The following is a 25,704-nucleotide window of genomic DNA, read 5'->3' on the forward strand; positions in this document are numbered from 1 at the left end:
AGCACCATATCATTCTACACAGTGTATGACTTGAATAATCATAATAAACACCCACCACATTGAAAACCTAAGAAAATGATAATGAGATAAAGTTGTAATTGCCTGTTATTCGCTTCTCTAACTCTTGAATATAGGTTGCTGATACTGTAGAACGAAGTATAACACCGGCATCACGAGGCATAACTGCATAACACCACTCGCATGTTACAGAAAAGAAGGAATGTATGCCCATGCAGCTGACATGGCTATCCTACTAATTCAAATAACATATACAGACCCTGCAGGGATCCCAGTGTTCCAAACAGGACATCATTTATTTGTTCCTCACTAGGCATCAGGACCACAATCACAGCAGCACCTGCACAAATACAATTTGAACTTACTCAAGAAACCATAGAAAATAAAAGCTGACAAACGAAAGAGATTCCTTACTCAATGGGAGGAAATACAGAAGCAAAGCTTCAGACCATGACAAGATGATAACTTAGGGTGTATGGTTACAACAACCTTAACATTTCAGAAAACTTGACTACAATAAAATAGCTCTCGGTAAACTTCATATACTGGGCAACATGAATATGTGTACTTGTACACCTTGAAGCCGCATGGCAAAACTACACAACAATATTAAGACAATTATCAAATGATAAAAAGACAATATGCCCTTTCAAGAACACTAGAGCCAAGCATTTCCCCTTGAGAGAAACTTTACGGTCAATAAGTAACAGTTTGTTGATCAAAAGGAATATATGAGTCAATCTCTCACCAACCCTTTCATGAGGAGATGCTAAAATCTAATGCTAGAATGATCCGTCTGGAAAAATAGCTTTTCATTGGAAAATGAAAATCTGCATCAATGAGGACCATAAACAAGTGAAATATGATTAAAGTATATATAACATTAGAGATAGCCAAGCAAAATCTCCATAAAAGGTAAACGTTCATACTGAGCTTGGACACTAGATTTAGAAAGAATAGAGCATTTCATATTGTTCATAGAGATTAGAAACTCTGACTGGGATAGGGACTTGGCCTGGCCCCAAGCCCAATCTTAACAAGTCATCTCATACTGAGTTTCAACAAGACTCAGCTAAGCCTAGCTAGAAAATGGGATGCTAAGTGCTCAAATTTGGCACCAAGTTTTTTAAACCTAACCGTGATTTTGCCAGATGCCCAAACCAAATTGACTCGAGTGAGTCAAAACGTAGACAAGTTTTTAAACACTGATAGAAAGTACTGGTGCATTCATAAAATACAGAAACTTGAGGTAAGTTGTAAACCAAAACAAGCACTGCCACCTTTCATAATGATGTGATCAACAAATGAATGACTGTTCATCATGGAATTATTAAACAACTTGTTTGATCCTATGAGCAGAGTGAGAAGATGCCACCTCAAACCAATCTCAATCAGATGGATCCTATGAACTACATGAGCTACTTCAGATTTAGTGATAATGAGATACAAAATTTCCTTAACTACCCAGCTAATTAATGCTGGATTAGAAAAGGGATTCGCTCACATGTTCAAAAACTTTTCACTCATAACAAAGGGAGTGCCCAATTTTCTTCCATTCACGCTATGTGGCCTTTTAGGGAGCCCACATGTGAATATATCCATAACGCATAGTGCTCACCTGAAACTGAAAATAGATTCGATTATTTTGTATGTGAAATGATCATAGAATCATAATAGGCAAATTATATAACAGCCAACATAACTTTCAAGAGAGTTACGTCTATAGAGAGAAAATGGAGCTTAGAACAATAAGTAGCACTTTATCTGGAAATGCCACTCTAATCAGGCTTGACATGAATCGCATGATGAACAGACTAGCATATGCTAACATAATAACTACTTGCAACTCGATTGCATTTAGTGCAATTACTGGTCATCGATATATAGTTCAAAAGACTATTAGATCACTAACAATCATTATCATATAGTCCACATCATGATGCTTATCTTAGAGTGAATACAGTAGTCCTTGGAGTACATAGAAACTATGGGTCATCATAACATAGTCAAATTCCACTACAAAAGTCAGGGCTAAAGGGGTACTTAGTTTGGCATATTTTTTTAAGCCTTTACATCAAAAGTTTCAAAATGATTCATTGGGACGATTACAAAAGACCGTCTCCGCAGCATCCATCCAATGAATAATGATAAACTTACTTAACCGAACACAAATAGATGCCAAAATAGCAGCTGGGGAAGATTAGACAAGTAGAAAATTACCTCTTCCTGCCTCCATAGGACAAGCAAAGCCAACTCCTCCTAACATCGAAAACTCCTCCATGATGCGCTTAGAAACCTGTAGGCAGTGTATCATCATATAGAAGCCCAGGAAGACTTTAAAGAAGCTCAATTAACAACCATAAGAAACAAAAAATTGCATAAACAGGCGCATCTGAAATCATAGCTTTGGGATATAATTGATTTTAGATGCAGAAAAAAATTAACTTCCCCATTATTTGAAAACTAATATATAACAAGAGTTCTATAAGAGATAGTAAATAACTCTTTTTACAAAGGAGAAGCAGATTACTCTTTGGCATTTGTTACTTTGAATATTCCATCCCCCATCCATCTCTTAACCATACACAAAAGGGTTCATCTTGTAATATTTTATTTATCATTAAGAAGTTAACTTCTTGCCAATACTAGCTAAAAGTGCACATATAAATGAAATCAAAGAACTTTTGCAATCCCACCGAATGAGTACTGTCTGCCTAAGTGGATTATTCTTTTCAAAAATCACCCTGATCAAATTGTGAGCCTTATCACTAAAAAACTACACATCCACTTTATCTTCATTATATTTGCTATTACCACTACTAGGGAACGAAACCATTCATGTTTTTTCTAACATATAGCATCTTGAGATTCATGGCAGGCCATTCCATGCAAAAAAATAATATAAAATCATGATTCGATTTCGTCTGGTTATAAGTTGCCCATATAATCCAATCTTTATTTATCGATTTTTTTTTTTCATTTTGCATAAATATCATTAGTTATCCATCATAATACGCTTAATATCGGATCCTGAAATAAATTGAAAGCAAAACAAGATAAAAAAAAATGGCACGAAATTTACTGAGAATATGACAATAACAAGACTTTCACCATTTCTTTTTGAATTTTTTGTTAGTTAACCTGATTCCTACAAATTTATGACACAAATGCATCACTAGGCTTTCTGTTCACCCTTCTTCATTACTCTAGATTTTTTTAGATGAATTCTCCTGAATTTCCTTATTTTTCTACTTTTGGATTTTCCGTTCAATGTTGTCATTAAGTCAGGAATAATCTTTCCAACAACCATCAAAAGTAATGTGGCAACAATGACAACTATTACTAACTCCCAGATTATTATTTTTTTGAGGAAATATTTGACTGCATTAAAAATAAAGTAGTTACATCCAAACAACTAACCCACAGATTGTGCTTCTGAAAACAAAGTGCATTTTCAGATATTGTTTTTATTTTGAAAGGGCGAGTACAAGTGAGTTTCCTCTTGCGCTCTCCTCCAATGCACAGAGAAAGAGAACAGAGAGAGAGAAGTACATACAGCATCCGATCCACACAGGACACATTAATAACCAAAACAAAGATCAATCTCTTTCATCCAAAAAGGTTTAAACGATCCAAAACTACATTGCAATTTCACATAACAGAAATCAGCCCAAAAAAAAACACTTACTTCATAATATTCAGAAAAAGCAAAAAGAAAGCAAGAACTTTGACCTACTTCATATCCCTGGACTAGGAATCCTGAGCGTACAAGCAGAGAAGCCATATCCAGGCTCAACTGGTCCAATCCAATGAAACTCACAATCCTTGAAGCCATGTCCATGATGTCTCTCTCTCTGCCACTCAAATGAATAGAATCTGCAAAATTGACAAGCTCAATACTTCCAATCAGAGGAATAATCTACTGATTATAAGTTGCAGAAAACGTGCAAAATGCCGCTCTTTTTTACGCGGACTCAAGGGATAATGACGAAAAGCCACGTCAGAGGACCCTCTGTCCAGCAGTGACCTAGTACGACGTGCCCCATTCGATGAACAAGTATGACAAACAAAGTAGGGAAATTTTCCCCGTCAGCATCCCTAAAGAATCCCCTGATTTCTGCTGCTTCCATTAGTGCTGCTGGATTGGCCGTAGGACTTGCTTCCATTTGACCCGGGATCGGTAAAGGTACAGCTGCGGGTCACGCCGTAGAGGGTATCGCGAGACAACCGGAAGCTGTGGAACCATAAATTCGGCATAACAAGTTCAAAAAAAAATTAGGGAAATTTTCACCAAAATGCAATTAGATTTTTGAGAAAATAATGCATACATCCGGTTATTATGGAATTAGTATGAAGTTCTTGTTATTACATATCATAAGTTTTTTTAAAACAAAAGATGGAACTAGCTTGTCGGTTTTTTGAAAACCAGAAAATTAGCTTTTTTGGTTTTTGAAAAAATCAAAGAGTATTAACTTTTCAGATTTTGAAAATCTACAAAATACCGAAAATTTGTCTCTTTCAAATAAATTTTTCAGTAAGTTACGGGAAAATAAAAGATGGTCATTAGTTTTTAAAAAACCAAAAATATCTAATTTTCAATTTTTGAAAAATTGAAAACACGATAACCTTTGTTTTTCAAAAACCGAAAATATGTCTCTTTCCAATAATCTTTTTAGTAAATTACTGGAATATGAAAAATACTTTTCGGTTTTTGAAAAACTAAAAACACGACAATTTCGGTTTTTTAAAAACCAAAAATCAGTCTCTGTACAATAAATTTTACAGTAAGTTAGTCGAAAATGACAGATAGTTTTTATTTTTGAAAAACTAAAAACATGACAATTTTGGTTCTTCACAAACCAAAAAATCTATCTCTTTCTGGTATATTTTCCAATAAGTTACTAGAAAATGAAAGATAGTTTTCGATTTTTTGAAAAACCAAAAATATTCCATTTTCAGTTTTTGAAAAATTAAAAACACAACAATTTTTGTTTTTCAAAAACCAAAAATATGTCTCTTTTTCCAGTAAGTCAGTTTTCCAAAAAAACATAAAGATAGTTTTCTGTTTTTTAAAACTAGAAAAGTCAAAGTTCTATCTTTTTTAAAAAATATTATGAAGTTGAAAAAACGGGTATACATATAATAATAGAAACTTCATGGTAATTCCATAATAACGCTAAATATAAAGGATGTATATATTATTTTCTCTAGTTTTTTTAAATTGAAAAAAATTTCATATAGTTTTTCTAATTTTATGCTCAAGTCAATTTTTGTATATTTTATTTTCATTTTATCTTTTGTTCAGACATCTCTGAGTTAAAGTTTTTTATTTTTGAATGGAAGAACAACTAAAGCACTAGATTTTTTTGAGTGAAAGATCGGTTTAGACATCCGAACCGCCCTTTTACTAATAACAAACACAATTCAGTTTGGACATTAGAAATTCAAACCCAAGCACTTTTTTTGTTTTCGTTTTTTCTTTGAGTGAGAGACTAATAGGGATATCCAATGCATGGCCTTTCACTCAAGAATAAGCATCGAAACCAAATAATGAAATATGATTTCAAGTGTTTCAAAAAACAACTACTATACTTAAAACGTAATCTTGAAAGTAATCTTGAAAGTGATTGAGTCTAAGAAACTTTTTTTACAACTCTTGAACTTGGTAATCAACTTGAACTTTTACAAGCAACACTTGCAAATACAAGTCACACAACTCTTACTCATTGTTGCAGCCACAAAATTGAACTTACAAATACTCAAATATCCCGAAAATAAAAGATTTACAACTTTATAGAGTCCCAAGTCACAAAATCAAGCACAGTACTCATAGAAAAGCAAAAATACACGTCTTTGCACATTAACTTGTGCATAGATTGCACACCATACTTTGCTCATCAATATAAATCAACTCCAGACATTATATAAGCAACTCTTGATGACACTAAACATTAATCTATACTACATTATTAAGCCAGAGTTCAGTGGTGAACACACAAAAATAAGAAAGGTCTCTAATTCTAAAGAGATTGTAGGACATTCCTATCTTTAGAGGAAGAGAGATAGAATAGGTATTTATTTTAGGATAACTAAATTTGAGAGAGAGAGAGAGAGTACGAGTACACACAAGAAAGAAATCTCAACATTATTTCCATATCTAAATTATAGAGAGAGAGAGAGAGATTGTTCCCATATCTTAAGAGATATTTTGAGAAGGAGAGAGAGAGAGAATGGGAGATTTTAAGAGATATTTTGAGAAAGAGAGAGAGAGTATGGATGAGAGAATGAGATAATTTAAGAGAGATGAAAGATTTTTATAGAAACTTTTGAAGACTAGATAAAGTTTTTGGGAAAATATCCTATTATTCCCTATTTTTAACTTCCATATCTCATCAGACCCAAGAATTGAAAATATTACTTGTAAGCAAAAGGGCTCCATCTTTTCTATCTTCCAACCCCCTAAACCCTTTTGATCACGTATTATTGACTTCAACAACTTATGAAATGTCTCTATCGCTCTCTCTCTCTAAAACTCCATCTCTCTCTCACATCATCGTCTCTCTAAACTCCATCTCTCTCTAAAATCCAAACTCTATCTCTCTCTCACATCATCATCTCTCTCTCTCTCTCAAATTCCATCTCTTTCCCTAAAACTCAATCTCCATCTCTTTCTCTCTCTAAAACTCCATATCTCTCTCTCACACATAAGAAGGTGTACTCGTGTTCGAGCTCAAGCTAAACCCCTTAGCCGGTAAACTCACCTAGAAGTGAAGAGAGAGAGATGGAGTTTGAGAGAGAGAGATGGAGTTTGAATAGGGTGTCATTTTAGTGTTTGTTTGGGTAAAAAATTTATAATCAAAGGGTCCAGGGGGTTGTAAGATAGAAAAGATAGAGACATTTTGCTTACAAGTAATATTTTCAATTCTTGGGTTTCAAGAGATTTGGAAGTTAAAAATAGGGGATAAAGAGATATTTTCCCGAAGTTTTTTATGGAAACTTTTGAAAAGCATAAAAAGTATTTTATGGAAACTTTTGAAGAGTAGAGAAATAGAGAATCTCCTTATACAAGATTTTAAGAAACCAATATCTTAGTAGGACTTTATTTTATAAAAATGATAAAAGAAAAATAGAAGAACATATCTTATTATAGTAAGCATATATATGGGAGAATGGTTTTATGGGAAAATTCCGTATAGAACCCTAATTCCTTGTATTATTTCATGGTGGACATTCTTTTCGTTTTTTTTTCAAACGGCATAAAGAAATCTTTAAGGATTTCACCGTACCCCCTCATCTCTTATCTCTCTCTTTTATTGACTTTTGAGCATAAAAATTAGCCCCAACGTTTTTATACCATTTCATCCTAAAAACAAGTTTAACCCTCTTTTTCCCTTTCCACCTATTAAAACATTTTTGGGTTAAAATGGTATAAAAAGATTTATTGTGACTAATTTTTATGATCAAAGTCAACAAAAGATGGAGATAAGAGATGAGGGGTATGGTGAAATCTTTAGGGATTTTCTTGCGCCGCTTGAAAGAAAAACGGAAGGAGTGTCTACCATGAAATAATACAAGGAATTAGGGTTCTATACAAAATTTTTCCTTTATATATATATATATATATATATATATATATATATATATATATATTAAGAAAGAGATTTGGAAAAGATATTGAGAGAGAGGGGGAGAGAGACATTGATAGAGATTATCCTAATGAGAGAGATAATGTTTTTAGAAAGTTTAGTTTGTGGTATTTATGTCTCTCGTTTAGGTAGTGGATAGAGATTATCATAATGAATGAGGGAGAGAGAATGTTTTTAGGAAATTTAGTTTGTGATATTTATCTCTTTTTTAAGAAATATAGATAGACATGTAGAAATCCCATTTAAACCAAGTTTTAGTAAGAAACGTAAACCACTTAGGGGATACAATCAAACTTATGAAAGACCAGGAAAAGGCTTATAAATAAGTTTAGGGGTGCATCAGTTAAGCATTCTTTCTCTTTTCTCTCTCTTGCTTACGTATTATTTTCTCTAATTTTTCTCAAGAACTAAGTATCTCAATTTTTTCTCTCTTTGTTGCATAATTTTTCCTCTTTTTTTGGTATAGAATTTCAATTAGTTCTGTAATATGAAACCATCTTTGGTCTTCTATATCGAATTATTTTATTCAAATCTGAAATTATTTGATGGTACATATTTTGAGGTGTGGTTTCTATAAGGTTGCAACCCTAAACAATCCAATTAAAACGCACCCCCAAATTTAATTATAACACGTGATTTTGGTGTAAAACATTCCTAGAATTATCTGAAAATTTACTTTCCTATCTAATTATAAAATTTTAAACTCTAAAAATGGTTAAAATCAAGTAGATCTATAAACATATGGAAATCTTGAAAATGGATAGTTTAGATAATGTGTTGCAAGCGCACTATTTATGAGACTCAAAATATTTTCCTTTTTTCATATTCGTCATCTCGATGTTGAGATGATCAATTAGAGAATTTTCATCATTAAAACAACATTTTTTAATAGATTTTTGAGATGCAACCTTAATTCTACATTTTAAGGTTGCAACCTTATATAAACTTTTCCCTTATATGAATTATTTGGGTGTTTATATTTTGGTTAATGTTCTACTAATCTCTTTCTAAATTCATTGCGTGTTCCCTAATATGAAACCATCTATGGTCTTCTATATCGAATTATTTTGTTCAAAACTGAAATTATTTGATGGTACATATTTATATGAATTACTTAGGTGTTAGTATTTTGATTAGTATTTTGCATGTAATTGTTGTATCTTGCAAACGAAGAGAGAGAGATAGAGAGAGAGAAATAGAGAATCTCCATGAGTGTCCATTCAAGGTTGAAGATGATAAGGAAATGTTTGTACGTAGGTTGAATGTGAATTGGGGTAACTGATTATGAGGGGGCTAAGCAATGATTATATATGTCCCTCTAATTTATTTTATATATAATATTTAATTATATTTAAAAAATAAATAATAATATAATAATATAATAATATTTTAATATAATATATTGATATATATATTTTATGATTATATATTATTATTTATTTGTTAATAATATTGTATTCTATTATAATATATTATTATCATCAGAATATTATTTTATATTATGCTTTATTTTTTATATTACTAATATGTAGTATTATTATAGTATTAATTAATTATTAATAATTACAGTTTTATAATTATATATCATTAGTAGTTTTAGTAAAAAATAATGAAAAAAAAAAAAAAAAAACTTCAATATAGATATTTCTTTACTTGGGCCAATGAGGCCAAAGTCAGCCAAATCTGCACGAAGCAGAGTTGAATATGTCTGAAGCGGCCCGAAGCGACAGCATCAGGCTTCGCTTTGCTTTGGTCTAGGCCTAAAATCTGAAGGTTTCGACCGAAGTGAATCAAATTCGACAACACTGCATGAGACTACCATTAAATTTATGGTATTTGCCCCATGCTTGCATACTATGTTTTTCTTTTTTATCATGCATGCTAGACCTTTTGAAATCAAATAAATTAGGGCTCGAGAGATATGTACTTGTCATATATATTACCTAAATAATTCTCAGCATTTGTTTAGACATAAAGTGACATCTTTTTTACATATTCCTATGTTAAAATGATAATCTACATTCCTACGTGCAACACATCTATTCCAACAAGTAAACTTAAAATTACATCAAATAAGTACAAAGGATCAACAGAAAGCCAATATTCAAACCCTTTATGCCCAAATCATATAAACGAATCTTTTATGGGCTTAATCTTATCTCATGAATGATAGCACAGATGGCTATGATACACAAGGGTTGGTCTACTGATGAAGTAGGAAGCTTATATATGCATAATGACCACTTGATTGCAGTGAGCAAGAATTATATATGGATAGCTTGTGTTAGATGATGCATATTTTTACAAGGTAATTAAAATTCATGAATCTCAAACTTCAAAGGATAAAGATGTTACTGTAATCAAAAGTTTTACATGGGCTTTAACTAATAAGATGATGACATAAAAAAATGTGATTTATAGTATCGTTTCCATCCAAGACGTAGGATTCAATCCATAATTTCATGGCATAACCTCAACCCTAGACACATGTAAGGCCATATAAGTGCCAATTTAAACATGTTACTAAATTTCTCACGTAATTTATAAAATTAGGTATTTTTTAAGACATTATAAGTCATTATTAATAAATAACAAAATTCTAAATGATCACCCATGGGCCCTTGATGTCATGATGACATCATCTACGCGGGGGTGACTGTGGGGCTGCCACATGCCACTTGGGGTGCACATGGGCTCCCCACTACTTGCTTAGAATTTGCCCCAAAATGTTTCTTTGAAAATTCCCAAAAATTCTCAAACAATATCTAAATCATTTTCATCAAAAATACTCATCGTGCATCAAAATACAATTAGACAATAGGTTAATGAGATCTCAATGTTGAAATCTAAGGGGTCGTTTGGATACCTGAAAATTCATTACAAGGAAACAGATTACAAGAAAATCTACCATTTTCAGTGTTTGAGTACACCTAAAGAGTAAGGAAATGAAAATAGATTACTCGTCATTTCCCCATATATCGTGAAAACTATTACGCGTAGGAAAGCTAAGAAACCAATTACGGGGCATGACGGGTAATTGTTTACGCGTCATTTCACCAAATTCCTTCGCTGCTAATTAAACCTCTTTTCTCTGTCCCTCTTTGAGCCTCCTTTCTCTGTGCTCTCTCTCTCTACAAGCAAGCCATGCAGGTAACTTATGCGAGCAACAAACTTAGAGCAACCTCGAGCAAAACTGTTGTCTTTCTCTCTCTTGAAGCAACCTCTCTCACGCTATTCGAAGTTAGCATCTGTATCTCTCACCGTGTCTAAGTAAGAGTAATTCTCTCTCTCTCTCTCTCTCTCTCTCTCTCTCTCTCTCTCTTTCTTACAAAATTAGGGTTTTACCTATTTTTTATAACATAAACCTGCCTCAAAAAATTTAGGGCTTTCATTTTTTCTAGGACTTGGTGGGTAAAAGATTCTTGCAACAACAAAAATTTTACAGGGAAAAGGGATTGATTTGAGCAAGAAAGATTAGGTTGATTTAGAGATTTTTTTTTGAATTAGTAAAGTTATAGGTTGATTTGATTGGTTCTTGTTAATTTAGTTAACATAACATCAATAATTATGGGAGGTTTCAGAAATCTTGATCATGGGGTTATCACAAAGTAGTTACTAATATTTATTTCATAAGGTCAATTGTTAGTCTCTTTGGGTTTTAGTTATATGATAATTGTTTTTTGCATGTGAGCATCTCTCTGTGGAATTTCTTTTGAGATTTTTGTATGATTCATCATTTGGGAATCTCTCTCTTGAGTTTTTCGAGCTCTTTTTCTTAATCCTGATATGAGCTCTCTCTCTACAATTTAGGAAATTTCTTTGGAGTTTAGGTTATAGCTGATATGAACAACAGTGAATTATTTTGATACTCTCTGATATGAATTTCGGTGCGTTCTTTTTATAATCAAGGTGAGCTACCTGCTACTGAAATTATTAGATTATGATACATGATGTTGTTTGAGGGTATTTTCCATCACTTGTATCCTTGGAGTGAAAAAGGAGAGAGCAGTTCGCGACTTAAGCCCGCAGGTACCAAAATGCCTATGGACTACGGAAGGCGTAGGATAATAAGCCTTGATCCAGAAGTAAAATTTTCGATAGTCTTAGAATGACCCAAGAACGTGCATGAATGTGGCTAAGGTCTTCTAAGAACACCTATCAATTTTCGTCGCAATTCAACGAGTTTAAGGCAGTGCAGATGACAAAACAGTTTTGAGAAATTCTGCCTCTTTCATGTTGAAAATGGACTCTGAACTACAACACTATCAGAGCGTCAAATGGTCTCCAGACCATTGCCGTTGGATTTAGAATGTTCGAAAACCCCTGGGTACAAATTTTCGGTGCATTTGGATGCTTCTAGAGCAAGTTATGGCTAAATTGCCTAAAATAGTAGGTTGTACACTATTACGATGTACCCTTGGTGAACCACTTTCCATTAATGGAAACTGTGCTTCACCATTTCAGGGGCAATCTTTTCATGATTGTATCTTCCTCTTCCCTGGTCGGATCAAACCTAAATTTTGGGAGCATGTTTGACTCGTTGACCGGATCGATTTGATATGCAGCATGCACGATGACACGGCCCGAGTCGAGAGAAATCAAAGAGAGAAGTTCATCGGAAAGTTTCAAAAGTAGCCTGAAATTTCCAACAAACCTGAAATTTTCGGCAACACGTCCCCTCAATCGAAGGCTCGAATCACCTAGCTCGCGCGTCTAATCGAGCGCAATCAGACCCATTACGACCACAAGGTTGGGAGCTTTCTCTGGTTCGAACCTCGCACGTGATGGACGGTTGGATTCGTCAAAAATCAGGGATGATTAATGGAAAATTTCTGCCACCAGAATCCAAATTCTGGCCAAAGTTTCCCAATATGGACAACAGTAGTCCGGGCATCAAACAGAGCCATTTTTTTTGCCAAACGATCATGACGACTTGCTCATCACGCTACAACGAAGAAATCGGTGAAATACACTGAGAAGCGAGTTGAATCCTAAATCTAAAGTTGCATGTTTTCCCGTGTTTTTGTCGTGTCATGATCATAGTCCAAAACTTCGATCCATGGTTTGAAATGGACACCAAACGACCGTCTTCTTGAGCTCGTCAATAATATAGTATTATTTTTACCTTATGGTAACCGAAAAGGCCTCGAATCAGTCACGGAAAGCTTGCATGATTGAACGACCATTACAAGGACCGATTTAGAATTTAACAGATTGTTGGTACAGGGGCAAAATCATCAATTTTCCCCATTATTTAGAATTTATTTAATTCATTTAATTGTTAATTTTCAACAATTAGGTCAAAAATTGATTTTACACTCATGTTGCCCCACCTCTATATAAGCATGTACTCTCTTCATGTAATGGATCCATCCTCAATCAATAAAATTTTGACTTTTTTGCTTGAGTATTGGGTCACGGTTTGGAGAGAGAGAGATGAGAGAGAAAATATAAATGGGTACTCCTAAGCCTCAAAGGTAACTTTCTCTCTCCTCTCCTCTTTCTCTCTTCCTTCTTTCTTCCTTTTTCTCTCTTCTTCTTTCCTTTCTCTCTTCTTCTTTCCTCTCTCTCTCTTCTTTTTCCCTTTCTCTCTCTTCTTCTTTTATTTCCCTCTCTTCTTCTTTCCTTTCTCTCTCTTCTTCTTTCCTTCCCTCTTTGTCTCTTTCCTTTTCTCTCTCTGTTTCTTTCTTTTCTCATGCTTCCTCCATCTGTCTTGCATGGCAGCACATGCTGTCGAGCACGATGTTTCTCTCTCTGTTTATTATGCACGGGAGTACACACTATCGAGCATGACATTTCTCTCTCTTTTCTCTCTATCTGTTGTACACGGCAGCATACACTACTGAGCATGACATTTCTCTCTCTTCTTTTTCTATTTATCAGGCACAACAGTACACACTGTCGAGCATGATGTTTCTCTCTCTTCTCTCGTTATTTATCATACACGGTAGTGCACACTACTGAGCATGACGTTTCTCTCTCATCTCTTCATTTGTCTCACACAGAAGCGCACACTGCCGAGTGCGATCTTCTCTCTCTCTTTCTTTTGTCCCGCATGATAGGGCACATTGCCGAGCGCGACCTTCTCTCACTTCTCTCTTCTCTTTGTCGCGCACAGCAGTGAGCACTACCGAGCGTGACCCTTCTTCTCTCTCTTACCTCTCTTCTCTTCCCTTTCTTATCCTGCACGGCAGCACACACTGCCGGACGTGACACTACTTTCTATCTCTTCCCACGTAGTCTTGCATGGTAGTGCATACTCTCGAGCACGACCTCTCTCTCCTCTCTCCTCTCTCTTCTTTGCTTGCTTGACCTGAGGGTGGGCTGAGCCTTGTGCTGCTGTGCTAATCTTGTCGTCGAGCAACCTATCCGTCGTGCTAGTCCAGTTACCAAGTCCGTTTGGCTACCATGTCAGCTCAGCCGCTGCACCAGACCAGCCGCCTTGCCAGTCTTGTCGACGTGTCAGTCGTGTCGCTTAGTAGCCTAACCATCGTGCCAGTTCAGTTACCGTGCCCGTCTAGCTACCGCGCTAGACCAGCCGTCGCACTAGACCAAGTATCGTGTCAGTCTAGCAACCATGTCAAACCTCTATTCTCTTCTTCTCTCATTCTTTTCATCTCTTCTATCCTTTGAAAGGTTTAGTGATAACTAAGCTAACCTTCACCTTCTCATTCTTTTTCTCCCTACTCTCTCTAAATCAAATACTCTTCTTTCTTTATATCTGAAAGATCTATGTGAAAGCCAAAGCACTCTTCGTTCCTCTTTTTTCTCTTTCTTCACGAAAATACATTTTATATCTGAAGGATCTAGGTGAAAAATAAACCAGCCTTCGTCTCTCTTTTCCCACTCACTCAGAAGAGCTGAGTGAAAAAGAAACCTATCTTCGTTTCCCTTTTCTTTTTATACTTTTCTTCTTCTTTCACTGAAGAGCTGGGTGAAAGCCAAACCAGCCTTCGTCCCTTTTTCTCTCTCCATCATCTTCTCTTTCCTTCTCTCCTCCAAACATTCTCTTTTCTTCTTCTAACCCCTTTTTCTTATTCTCTCTATTGTAAAATATGTACTAAGAGTCCCTCGCCAAGGAGACGCCGTAAGGTTGTCGAATTGACACGGACTCCATTATGTTAGCTCTTCAATTTTCCTTTGAGTACACACGTACGTGTGCACTCACCTTATGATAAGGTGGGGTCCTCAGACCCACTTGTCTGTACTCTAATATGTGTGTGGTCGTAGGTAAGAAGAAACAGGTCAAGGGAGGTGATTCCGAACCGGCCACAGGTCAGGGGGACATTCCACGTGATCTAAGAGGGCGCCCATGCGAGCTAGCCCAAGTGTGTCACTGACCCACGTGAGGTAAGTCCCGCCTCACGACCCAAATTCCTTTCTCATTGGTTGGTATTCTTGCTCGCGTCTCCTTTACGCAGTTCCCGAGAGAGCGGTCTCAGGTCCCGGGTCCACCCAGAGCCACACCACCTAGTCATCTCGACCGTAAGGACAAGATCGATAGATCTAACCATCTTGACGACTCCACTGGGGACACGCTACCCCATATTCGGATCATCTTTGTTTGGCTTTCCTTTCTTCTGTTTCCTGTTTTATCACATACGCACATGTCTTCGGGGTTCTTTATCCCTTTCACCCGAGTCGAGGACTTTTTTATCTTCGCACTTGTGAGTTCACTTGGGGAACAAGTTCCGCAAACCTCGTTCTTTACCTTCCTTTTGAGTGTAGACCCCATGTCGCGCTCCTAGGTCCTAACCTGAATTGTTGCGAGGAGGGACCTAAAGGTCCCTCACTCCCCATCTCCTAGCCTTTGTGGACCCTCCACCAATGCACCAATCATGGGTGGCGCACTAGCCACCACACACAACATGCACCCTGCTACTGGCAAATCATTTGCCGGTCCCACTGCTAAGGGCAGCCGAAAGGCCACCCCTTCCCTTCCTGCACATGGCAGTCCAGCTGCCAATGCTCCCGTGGGTTGCCGTAAGGCCACCCCTGACTTTCTATCGTATCGGGCCCCTGTAGACAGAGGCTTGACATGTCAAGAAGGAGGCCCTAAGCCTACTACCTCCCACACATGCACCAGATCTCGTGGTCCATCCACTCGAGCCACACCTCGAGGCAACCCTTAGGCTGCCTCGAATCATTGTCCAGGTTTGGGACTTCTTCGACCCGGCCCTATATATCTTCTGCATATGTGTTTACGATGAAAATCTGACAGATCTTCCAATGAAGATCTCTCGAATTTTAACACCTTAAACTAATTTAAAAGATGTAAATAAAGTGGTAGAGAACGTGGGACAGATTGAATTCAGATCTGAGGTCAGATTTGCTCGAAAACGAGCAGATCTACTCTCAGATCTGTGACAGAGCCAAGATGATCCAGAGCATTAAAATACTATTTTTAAGACAAGTTAACAGATGAAAAATAAATAAAAGAAGAAGAAAGAGATAGGAAGAAATAATACCAAACCTCGGGCTTGCCTCTCTGATTTGGATGTTGATCAGTAGATCTCTGGCGTAAAAGGTTAGATCAAGGGTTGTTGTGCCCTAATTCCAATTTTGATCTAGGGTTTTTGTGCCTTAGGTCTAAGTTTTCTCAGTCTCGGGGGTTAGGACTTCAGGAAGCTAGGATTTCTATCTTCTCTAACGTTTTCAATCTAGAGATTTTTCTAAAGCTGTCGGTCTTTCTAGGATTCTGGAAGACAGTTTCCTTAGTTTTCTAAGGGTTTTGTGATCTTTAGAGGTTGAATATGAGTTCTGAGATTTTTTCTAATTTTTTTGGGATTTTTCTTAACTTTTTAGGAATTTTCTAAGGTTTTTTCTTATTTTTGGTATTTTTGCATAAGTTCCTAATTTTGGGAATTTCAAATATATTTTTTTTTGTTTCTTTTTCTCTCTCCTTTTGGGTTAAGGAGAGGGGGTATTTTTAAGATTCAATTGGTGATTTTTCCTAATTTGTTTGGAGTTTTTCAAATTTTTTTGGATTTATCTTGAAGTTTTAGCCTTATCTAATTAAAGAAAACGCATTTACTGCATTATCAGATGCGTTGACTGTGTCATCAACCCGCTTCTGGGCCTATCGGGTCCGTTATAGCCCGGCCCGAGGTCCGACAGTTGGGTCTCATAGGGACTAAATTGTTATTTGTTTTTTCTTTTTATCCATAGGTCCGATTTAGGCGATTCTTGGACTATTGGAAAGCTCTTATGTTCTACTTCAAATTGGGATAGGATTTGGGTAGTTTTGGGGTATTTAAATTGGGTGTACTAGGATAATGTAGTCCGAAGGGTTCAAAAAACCATAGAATTTTTCAGATTTAAATTGGGGTGTCTACAGTTGCCCCTCTTTGAGAACGAGGCCAAATCGACTAACAGCTTAAAAGGGTTTTAGAAATGGATGGTTTTAACAATCAGATTGAAAAAGCACTTTTAAAAGGGACAGGCCTTACAGTTTTGCCACCTGTGGCCCCTTTGGTGGTCATTTTCTTTATTTTCTTTTACCCAAAGATGATGAAATGATTTCCTTGTGGGATCGTGAGAACTCAAAAGTCTCGAAGTTATCTTTTTACCTTTGGAGCTTTCATCCTGTGCTTCGCGGGTCCATGACGAGTTCTCTGGATTCTTGCTGAGCTTCCATCTTGGAGAGGTCTCGTAGTTCTTCCAGGATTCGTCAAAGTCACTTTGGTTTTCCATTCATATCACGCTCCCGCATCTTTCTGAGTTAGTTTTGTTGGGAACCTACATGGTTTAAGAGGAGTCCTCGTCCTCAGGGTCTGCTTGTGCCGTATTGTTGGATCTGGCAAGTATTTGTTTGTACTTGCGTGTTTTTTAATTAGAAGCTCCTTCTTGGAGATTTTTTTTTTTTTTGTGCTGCCTTTTCAGGTTTTCACCACTCCTTTGAGCCCATTACGGGTAGTATTTTATGAGATATATCGCATTAATGGGTTCCTTGAGCTTGCACCCCTCCTGATTCTTGATCTTGTAAGAATTGCCTACGTGCACTCGGGTGACCACAAATGGCCCCTCCCAATTAGGTTTGAACTTGCCTAAATGGTGTGGGTTTGCAGAAGTGTGGAATATTTTCTTGAGTACCATGTTCCCTTCATTGAACTGCCGAGGAACAACTTTACTTTAGTATGCCCTCTTGATTCTACGCTGGTAAGCAACAATATTTTGTGTTGCTTATAGTCGTCTTTCATCCAAATTAACGAGGGCAACGATTTGTGCTTCGATATTTTGTTTCTCATCTGAATCTTTATGAATAAGCACTAAGTGAGACGATATCTCAACTTCAATGGGTAACACTACTTTCATACTATACACCAATGAGTACGGGGTCATGCCAATAGGAGTCTTCTCAGTTGTCTGGTAGGCCCATAGCACATCATTTAGCTTTTCATGCCAATCTTTGCCACCTTCTATTATTCTGTCTATAATTCTGAGAAGTCCTTTATTTGTAGCCTCTGCTTGTCCATTTCCTTAAGGGTAGTAAGGTATGGAGAATTTATGCGTTATCCCAAACTTTTTGCACACCTTAGAGACCTTTTCATTTTTGAGATTGGATCAATTGTCAGTAATGATTGATTCAAAAACACTGAACCTGAATACAATATTGTTCTTTATGAAACGGACAACATGTTGTCCCTCAATTTTGACAAATGATGTGGCCTCTACCCACTTGGTGAAGTACTCTATAGTCGTTAATATAAAACGATGGTCGTTTGAGGCTTTCGAAGAGATCATTCTAATGATATCAAGACCCCACATGGCAAAGGGCCATACAGGCGGTGTTGAGTTGAGTGATATGGACGGTGCATGGATGAGGTCTCCATAAAGCTGACATTTGGGACTTCTCTTTACGAAGTTCCAACAATCTTCAGCCATGGTGGTCCAGTAATAGCCTCGGCACCTGATTTTATGAGCTAAGGCAGATGCTCTAGAATGACCTCCTTCATTGTGTAACTCTGTCAGTACTTGGTCGATTTCTGGCTGATCAAGACACCGTAGAATGATGCCATCAAAGGAATTTTTGAACAGGAGATCACCTCTTACTAAGAATCCCATTGAAAACCTTCAAATGACTTCTTTATCCCTTTTGGTGGCTTCTTCAGGGTATAACCCATCTTGCAACAAGGACAGAACATCGTGGAACCATGGTTTTGCCTTAATTAGCGCATATGTAGCCACAAGAGACACTTCCCCATCGTTCTGATTCTTGCTCTTATTCGATCCTTGGTGGGGCTGGATCATGTTTGTTCTTGATATAGAATGGCAGCGTGGTGATTTCTGGAGGAATATCAACCATTGAAGCAACACAAGGGCGTCAATGAACTGATTATTTTCCTTAGTTACATGTTGAAAGGTGATTTTCTTGAAATATAGGATCATCTTTTCCACCTTTTCTTGATAGGGCTTGAGTTTTACTTCTTTCACCTTTCAAATCCCTTGAACTTGGTTTATGATGAGTTAGGAGTCACCAATCACTAGTATTTTTTGGAATTTCATTCCCATGGCGTTCTCGAGCCCGGCTATCAAGGCTTCATATTCAGCAACGTTATTGGTACATGGGAAATTCAATATGATGGCTGTTGGCATTAAAATCTTCTCGGGTGAGTATAGTATGACTCTTATACTTGACCCGTATTCATTCCTTGCACCATCGAAGTATAGCTCCCAAATTGATTCATCAATTGTGAAGAGATTCTCATCAGGGAGATCCGTGTTGATGAGAGTGTTACCTGGCAGTGCGTGTTCAGCTAAGTGGTCAACAATGGCTTGTCCTTTGATTGATTTTTGAGTAACATATTCGATCTCGAACGCTCAATAGCATTCTCCACTTCGCTAAACGTCCAGTCAGAACTAGTTTCTCCAATAGGTGCTTGAGTGGGTGTATTTTTTAGATGAAATTGACTGAATGAGATAAGACATAGTGTCTTAACTTTTGCATGGCCCACACAAGTGTTGGAAGATATTTTTCATCATCGTGGGGCCCCTGCTCAATAAAAGCCTTGCAAGTAGTGGAAATGTCGACAGTCTCATAATAGCCCAGGAACTGGGCAAGACCTTCATGAGATCTCTCAAAATTCTCCCGCCAAGTTTCAGTGCATTCTGACTTGTCTAAGGTAGTGCAGACTAAGAAACAGATCCGACAAAATCGACCTCTAGTACCCTAAAACAAACCCTATAACTAGAGTTACATTCTTGGTGTCTAAATTTGTTTTGGGATCACCGCCATTGGATCCGACACTATTCAAAACCCCTTGGGGTCAAATTTCAACTCGAACGGACACTCTAAGAAGAAGTTTTTGGCAAAAGAGGGAAATAGGAGGAGTTGCACGCTATTCCCGTACGGCCACCTTGCAACTCTACACCATTGAAGGGACATTGTACGCACAAAAGGACTCAACCTTTCACAAAAGAGAGAGTTTTTACTTAATACAGTTTCTCCTGGGTCTCGACCTCCTCATCCCTCACAAATACAAGCTCGTGGGTCTCGACCTCCCAAGGTGAAACCAATTGACCGAGCTCGGGTTGACCCCAAGTCACCCAGAAGACTAACCCCAAAGGTGCACATGCACCTCTTTCCCAAGTTCCTCCCCGATCTAGACTCAGGCGGAGTTATAAACCAGCTACTTCCTCTGTCGCTCGCCTGACACCAGTCAAGCACCTCGAGCACTGGTACTCAAAGGTCTTCCCTAAGAGTACCATCTTGAGCTAGCCTCAAGTTAGCCATGCACATGGTCCCCATAAAGGAACTCAGGGCAACGTCTTGATGTCAGACAAAGGTCTCCAACCTCTAAGGCAGAAACCCAGGCTGCCTTCTATCCTTGGATCCCACTCCTTACTCCAAGTCATAGATACAACCCTTGCATGTTCAAAGAAGGCAGGGCAGAACAGGTCTCAGGCTCGGTTCTGGAATGAAGTCCACAACTGTCTCAGGGTTAAGCAGAAGAGAGGTCTTCAGATCCTGACCAAGGAAGCCTCCAAGGAAGCCGAGGTCGCCACCCTTGATGACATCTTGCCTCGTAATCCCTTTTTCCCTCTTCAAACTCCAGAACCTGAGTGAGTCCAAGAGTATTGTTGGGTCGTCACTGCCCAGAAGCCATGGTCCTAAGACTGTCGAGAACCGGTCCTCACAAGATCGACATACAAGACTCGAGTTCAATGGGGGAAAACTGAGCCCCTACAAACAGACTTGCCATCCATGACTCATTGACCCCGGTGTTCCACTACTCCTCTAGAGGAGGCGATCAGTGTCATGGTAATCAATGACCCCAACGAAGCTCAGGAGGATAGAATGACCAAGTTCGAGGTAATGATGCAATCCATCCTTGAAATGATGGAACGCCTAAAAGCCTCTAGGCTCACTTCTTCTCACCATGAGACCGATTCCCCGATCGGTGAGGACACGGCTCCTAGGCAAACACCCCCACCGGTCTCCCAATATAGTTTTGCCTCCCACGGGGTCTCCCAAACCGACATAGATGCTATGGTGGCCCATAGCCTCAAGAACAAGGTCCTAGGAATGCAAGAGGCGTCGCTCTACCGGAAGCCATACCCTTAGTAAATTGACCAAGTACCCTTCCCTCCGAACTATCAAAAGGGGAAGCTTCCCCTGTTCAATGGTACTACGTCTCCGCACTAGCATACTGCTCACTTCCAGGTGGCCTGTCGAGAGATGGCAACTGACAGTCGACTCCTCCTTCGCCAATTCGTCGAAACTCTTGAAAGGCCAGCCTTCCAGTGGTATGCTCGGCTGCCTCCCAACTCGTTATACACATGGAAAGAGATGGAGCAATTGTTTTACTAAAGCTTCTACGAAGTCCAAAGGAATGTGGAGACCATCGAACTCTTCATCTTGATGCAAGATCCTGGTGAACCAGTTGACAAGTTCATCACCCAATGGCGAGAGTTAGCAATTCCAGGCCACTCCCATGACTGAGAAGGAAGCGGTCCAGACCTGCATGTGGAACATGTTTTCTGAGATCGCCCTGCATGTCGAGGCATCCAATCCACCCTCCATGTCAGAGCTCATCTCTAACACAATTCGTATTGAGGAGTTGTTCAAGCACCACGGTAGCCTTTGTCAGCAACCCTCCAGTTCAAACTCTCGCTCCAACAGTCGAGGCAACCAAAAAGTAGTGATCAACGAAGCCATCACCGTGACTGACACTAAGAGCCCGGCTCCTCTTAGAACTCTCCAAGGCACAGACGCCTCAAACTAGAGGCAAGCAACAGTCATATAATAGCGTCCCGCCCCTTAAAAGTACTAAGCGAAATGACTTCTGGATCCAGCACCAGAATAAACTTTACCCCTTCGACAAGGTGTGGACGCTTACATTTCTTAGACTACTTTTTAGAACAAAACATGATCCAGCTGCAGGAGGCCAACATTGTAGAGTCAGCTAGGCAGGAGACGAATGAGAAGTAGTGCACGTATCATAGGAAAGTAGGACACCCTACTCACGACTGCTATAAGCTCAACGACACTATCGAAGCCCTTATCAACAAGGGTCAGATAAGGCTCGAAGAGTTGAAGAAAGCGTTCGGAACAGCTGAGGCTTCTCACATAGTCACGATCCAAGAGGGTGATGAGGCACCTGCTATTCTCTGTATATTTTTCTCCATAATTCTCGAAAAAGGACTCATCACTCGCAAGCCGACGAGGCAGCCCAAGTTCTTACCTCTGGGAACCGAGAACCTCTGGTGCGCATATCACCAGATACGAGGAGATGACGTCAGTGAGTGCACCAACTTCCATAAGCTTATAGCAGAGAAGATGCAGCAGAAGTTCAAGGAAACATAGGAGGATGCCCTCAAGTCCCTCTTCTGCCTGTGCAAGAAGACCTCCCGGTGCCTTCCCAAGGAAACGTGGGATCAGATCCTCTACAGACCCTCTTCGAGGCGATGCTCCAATGGGGCCTAGTCACTCTCAAACCCGCCAGGCAGCTTAAGCGGCTTGCTTAGGGCACGAAAAAACTCTGGTGCCCTTATCACCAAGTATAGGGACACGAACTCAACGAGTGCTCTCGGTTCGAAGCTATAGTCGTGGAGAAATTCCAGCAAGGCCACATCGTTTGTGCGGTTCTCCAAGAACGTGTCTAGGCCGTCGCGCCCGTTCAAGAGGAAGTCACACTACAAGCCCCTCACGAGCATACACTAGACTCTTCAGAGCCCTCGACCTCTCAGCCCTGGGAAGTCTACTATGGGAGAAGTGGGCTCAAGTCCTTGAAGCTTGAAGCGTGAAGCGATCCATCAAGCTAGGACTACTCACCAACTAGAGAGAGCGGTCCAAACACCCCCTCAGGGATCCAGAAGGAGACAACAGACACCAAGGTCAGCCCACCAAAGGAATCCCATCCCTCAGCCACCAATAGAGGAAGAGTTCCTCAGGCCCCTTCCTCCACTACCGACCTTGCAAGGCTTCATCCCAGGCGCAACTCACCTTATCCTCTCGTCCAATCAGGCAGACATCCCTGAGCCACCAGCCGCTCGGGATTCCTCCAATATGGGTGACGACACTAAAAGTACCCCACAACAGTCAAAGCCAGGGCAAGACCTAAAATACCCCCTGTACACGTCCAGTTTCGGTGACGACGTAAAAAGCTACCCGAAACGATCTAACTCTTCTTCTACTCTCTCCTCCTCTATTTTCTCCACAAGTGTAGCTCGACGTTGCTCAGACTTCGACACTTTAAACAGAGAGTTAACGAACCTCACCTGGCCACAGCAAGAGCGCCTCAAAGAGATGTTGACCTAGGCAGCTGAATTCTCGACAGTCGCCAACGCCCTGTCAACTCGAGCCAAAACCAAGTCATCTTCAGGCTTCTATTCCAAAGAGGCCTCCACATGGTGCAAATCTTGGAAGTACCAGCAACCATGGGGCAAATGGGTCTAAGATTGAGAAAGAAACTACAGCCCATACCTCAAAAGCTCAAGGCCGTCAAGTTTCCTGATCCTTCACTTTCCCCTGAACCTTAAACCTAAATATCTACATCCTTAATACATGCCCATATTACTTCCCCATCAACCCATACCGCATCAGCTGAGCAACAAAGTCAGCCAGTGCCACAAACCAAAACCCAACCAAAGCTTGTTCCTAAACCTACCCTACCACCTACCCCAATGATTGGATCAAGAACACATAAGACTAATGAGGATAAAGAGAAATATAATGTAATTAGGCACTTGAGAAATCTTCCAGCCCTTCTAAGTATCTATGATGCCCTCCTGCTGTCTAGAGATTATCATATGGCCCTGGTGCAAGCTCTTTCTAACCCAGAGGTATATGAGATCAAAGTGGAGCCCTTTGAGGTTGACCCAGCCATCCTAAGTGGGTGCTTGGCAATCTCTTTTTCTGAAGACGACCTTCAGTTGGGAGGCAATTTCCGCAACCGCCCCCTCTTCGTGAACGGTGAATTACATGCCTACCCTAACAATAGAATCATGCTAGATGGAGGGTCAAGAGTCAACCTGATCCCAAGAAGGATCCTCACCCAATTGGGATTAGGGTTTGACAACCTCACTCTTACCCACATCACCATGCAAGGTTTCAACCAATCAAGAGAGAAGCCAGTTGGCACAGTGCGCCTTCAACTCAAGATTGGTGACCTCAACGATTACACTCAGTTCCATGTAATCAACATCAATACCTCTTACAACGTCCTGCTTGGTCATCCTTGGCTTCACAATCAGGCCGTGGTTCCTTCCATGCTTCACCAATGCTTCAAACACAGCCGAGATGAGAGACAGCACATGGTCTATGCTGATAAAAGACCGTTCTTTATAGTTGAGACTCACTATATCGACGCCAAGTACTATTTCACAAACCTTCCAGCACCAGAAAGTCAAAGGACGATGATTGGAGGCCTGTGAGAGAGACAGGACCCTCGTCCCATGATGACGTTGAAGGTCTAGGCAAATGATCACGGACATGTTCAAAGAGGAGAAAAGATAGGGCAAGATCCTCCCTTTGACTCCGATCTACTCGTGTATACCTTGTCACCTCTCTGAGGTCATGGTATCCTCTGTCAAAGATGAACCTCACCCCCTCTACTTCTAATTTTTCAGAGTAAAACGGCGAGCTAGAAGCAACTCCTGAGCTTGAGGAAGCCCTAGAGGTAGACCTTCCAGTACCGAGGGTCACTTATACATCGAACCAGCAAAAGGTCCTACATGTCCTCTTCGCTCTTCTAGAAGCATAACTGGCATACCAACCACTAAGGAAGGTGCTCCAAGTTTCATCCTCCTTGACCAAGGGGATCATCAGTAGGCAAAAGAAGGTCTTACACTTCTCAGGGGTTGTCGAAGAAATACAGGTAGACGAGAGTCATCCCTTTGGCTCTCAGGAACAAGACCCCATGGCAGTGCTGCAAAGCGAGGTTCGTAACCTCCAAAGTCAATTGGAGGTTATGCGTGTCGCTTCAAAGTACTTAAAGGGGTTTGTCCTTGAGACTAAGACTTATGACGAGCTCAAAACCAATGTATCTCGAATCGAAGCCAAGGCTCACCCAGACTGGAGCATTTACAGTAAGCAGGCTCATCAAATCATGAGAACAATGAATTATGAGCCCCTGTCCAATCAAATACTAAGGGGCAAGGAAACAACTACTCCCCCATTCGAGGTCATTGAAGCCATGGTAGGCTGCCACAAGACGAAGCAAGGAGTGGGCTATTCTTTTTTTTCTCAAACTATGAAAGGGTGAAAGCAATGAAATAGAAAAGAAAGAAAAATAAGAGACATGCATTGCATAAACAAGAAAAAGAACTATTTCATTCATCAAAAATGTCGTTTCTTTATAATAAAGAGGAAAATAGAAAGGAGATGCCATAAAAAATGGTCAATGATCTCATTGACCCTTCCCTTGCACTCATCAGCCAAGGCTCTCGCTTGCTCGATGCCCACTCTCAAGTCAACCATTAGCCCCGCCTCGTGCTCCACTAAGGCTAGCTGCTCTCCCAAGGAGTACTCTAGTTCCAACACCTTTTGGCCCTGTTCCTTATCCTCGACCTCTTAAACTGTCGTTTCCTCCTCCAACCT

The 25,704-nt window shown here is 39.4% G+C and overlaps 1 protein-coding gene across 2 annotated transcripts in view; it reads right to left on the reverse strand.

Annotated features, from left to right (window-relative positions):
- Positions 1 to 4,408, reverse strand: part of LOC18428679 (ketose-bisphosphate aldolase class-II family protein) — a 109,098-nt gene extending 104,690 nt beyond the window's left edge. The window contains exons 1-4 of one of the 2 annotated variants that reach the window (XM_020663864.2): positions 3,755 to 4,408; positions 2,239 to 2,314; positions 278 to 358; positions 103 to 183 (exon numbers count right to left, since the gene is read on the reverse strand). In XM_020663864.2, coding sequence (XP_020519523.1) covers positions 103 to 183; positions 278 to 358; positions 2,239 to 2,314; positions 3,755 to 3,859 — 343 coding nt within the window. In that variant the 5' untranslated portion in view covers positions 3,860 to 4,408. The remainder of the gene's footprint in view (positions 1 to 102; positions 184 to 277; positions 359 to 2,238; positions 2,315 to 3,754) is intronic. The other variant, XM_088865124.1, reaches the window with a different exon arrangement.
- Positions 4,409 to 25,704: the final 21,296 nt, after the last annotated feature.

This window comes from Amborella trichopoda, chromosome 4 (assembly GCF_054954075.1).
Source record: "Amborella trichopoda isolate Santa Cruz 75 chromosome 4, AtrichopodaSantaCruz75HAP2 v2.0, whole genome shotgun sequence".
Lineage (NCBI taxonomy): Eukaryota > Viridiplantae > Streptophyta > Magnoliopsida > Amborellales > Amborellaceae > Amborella > Amborella trichopoda.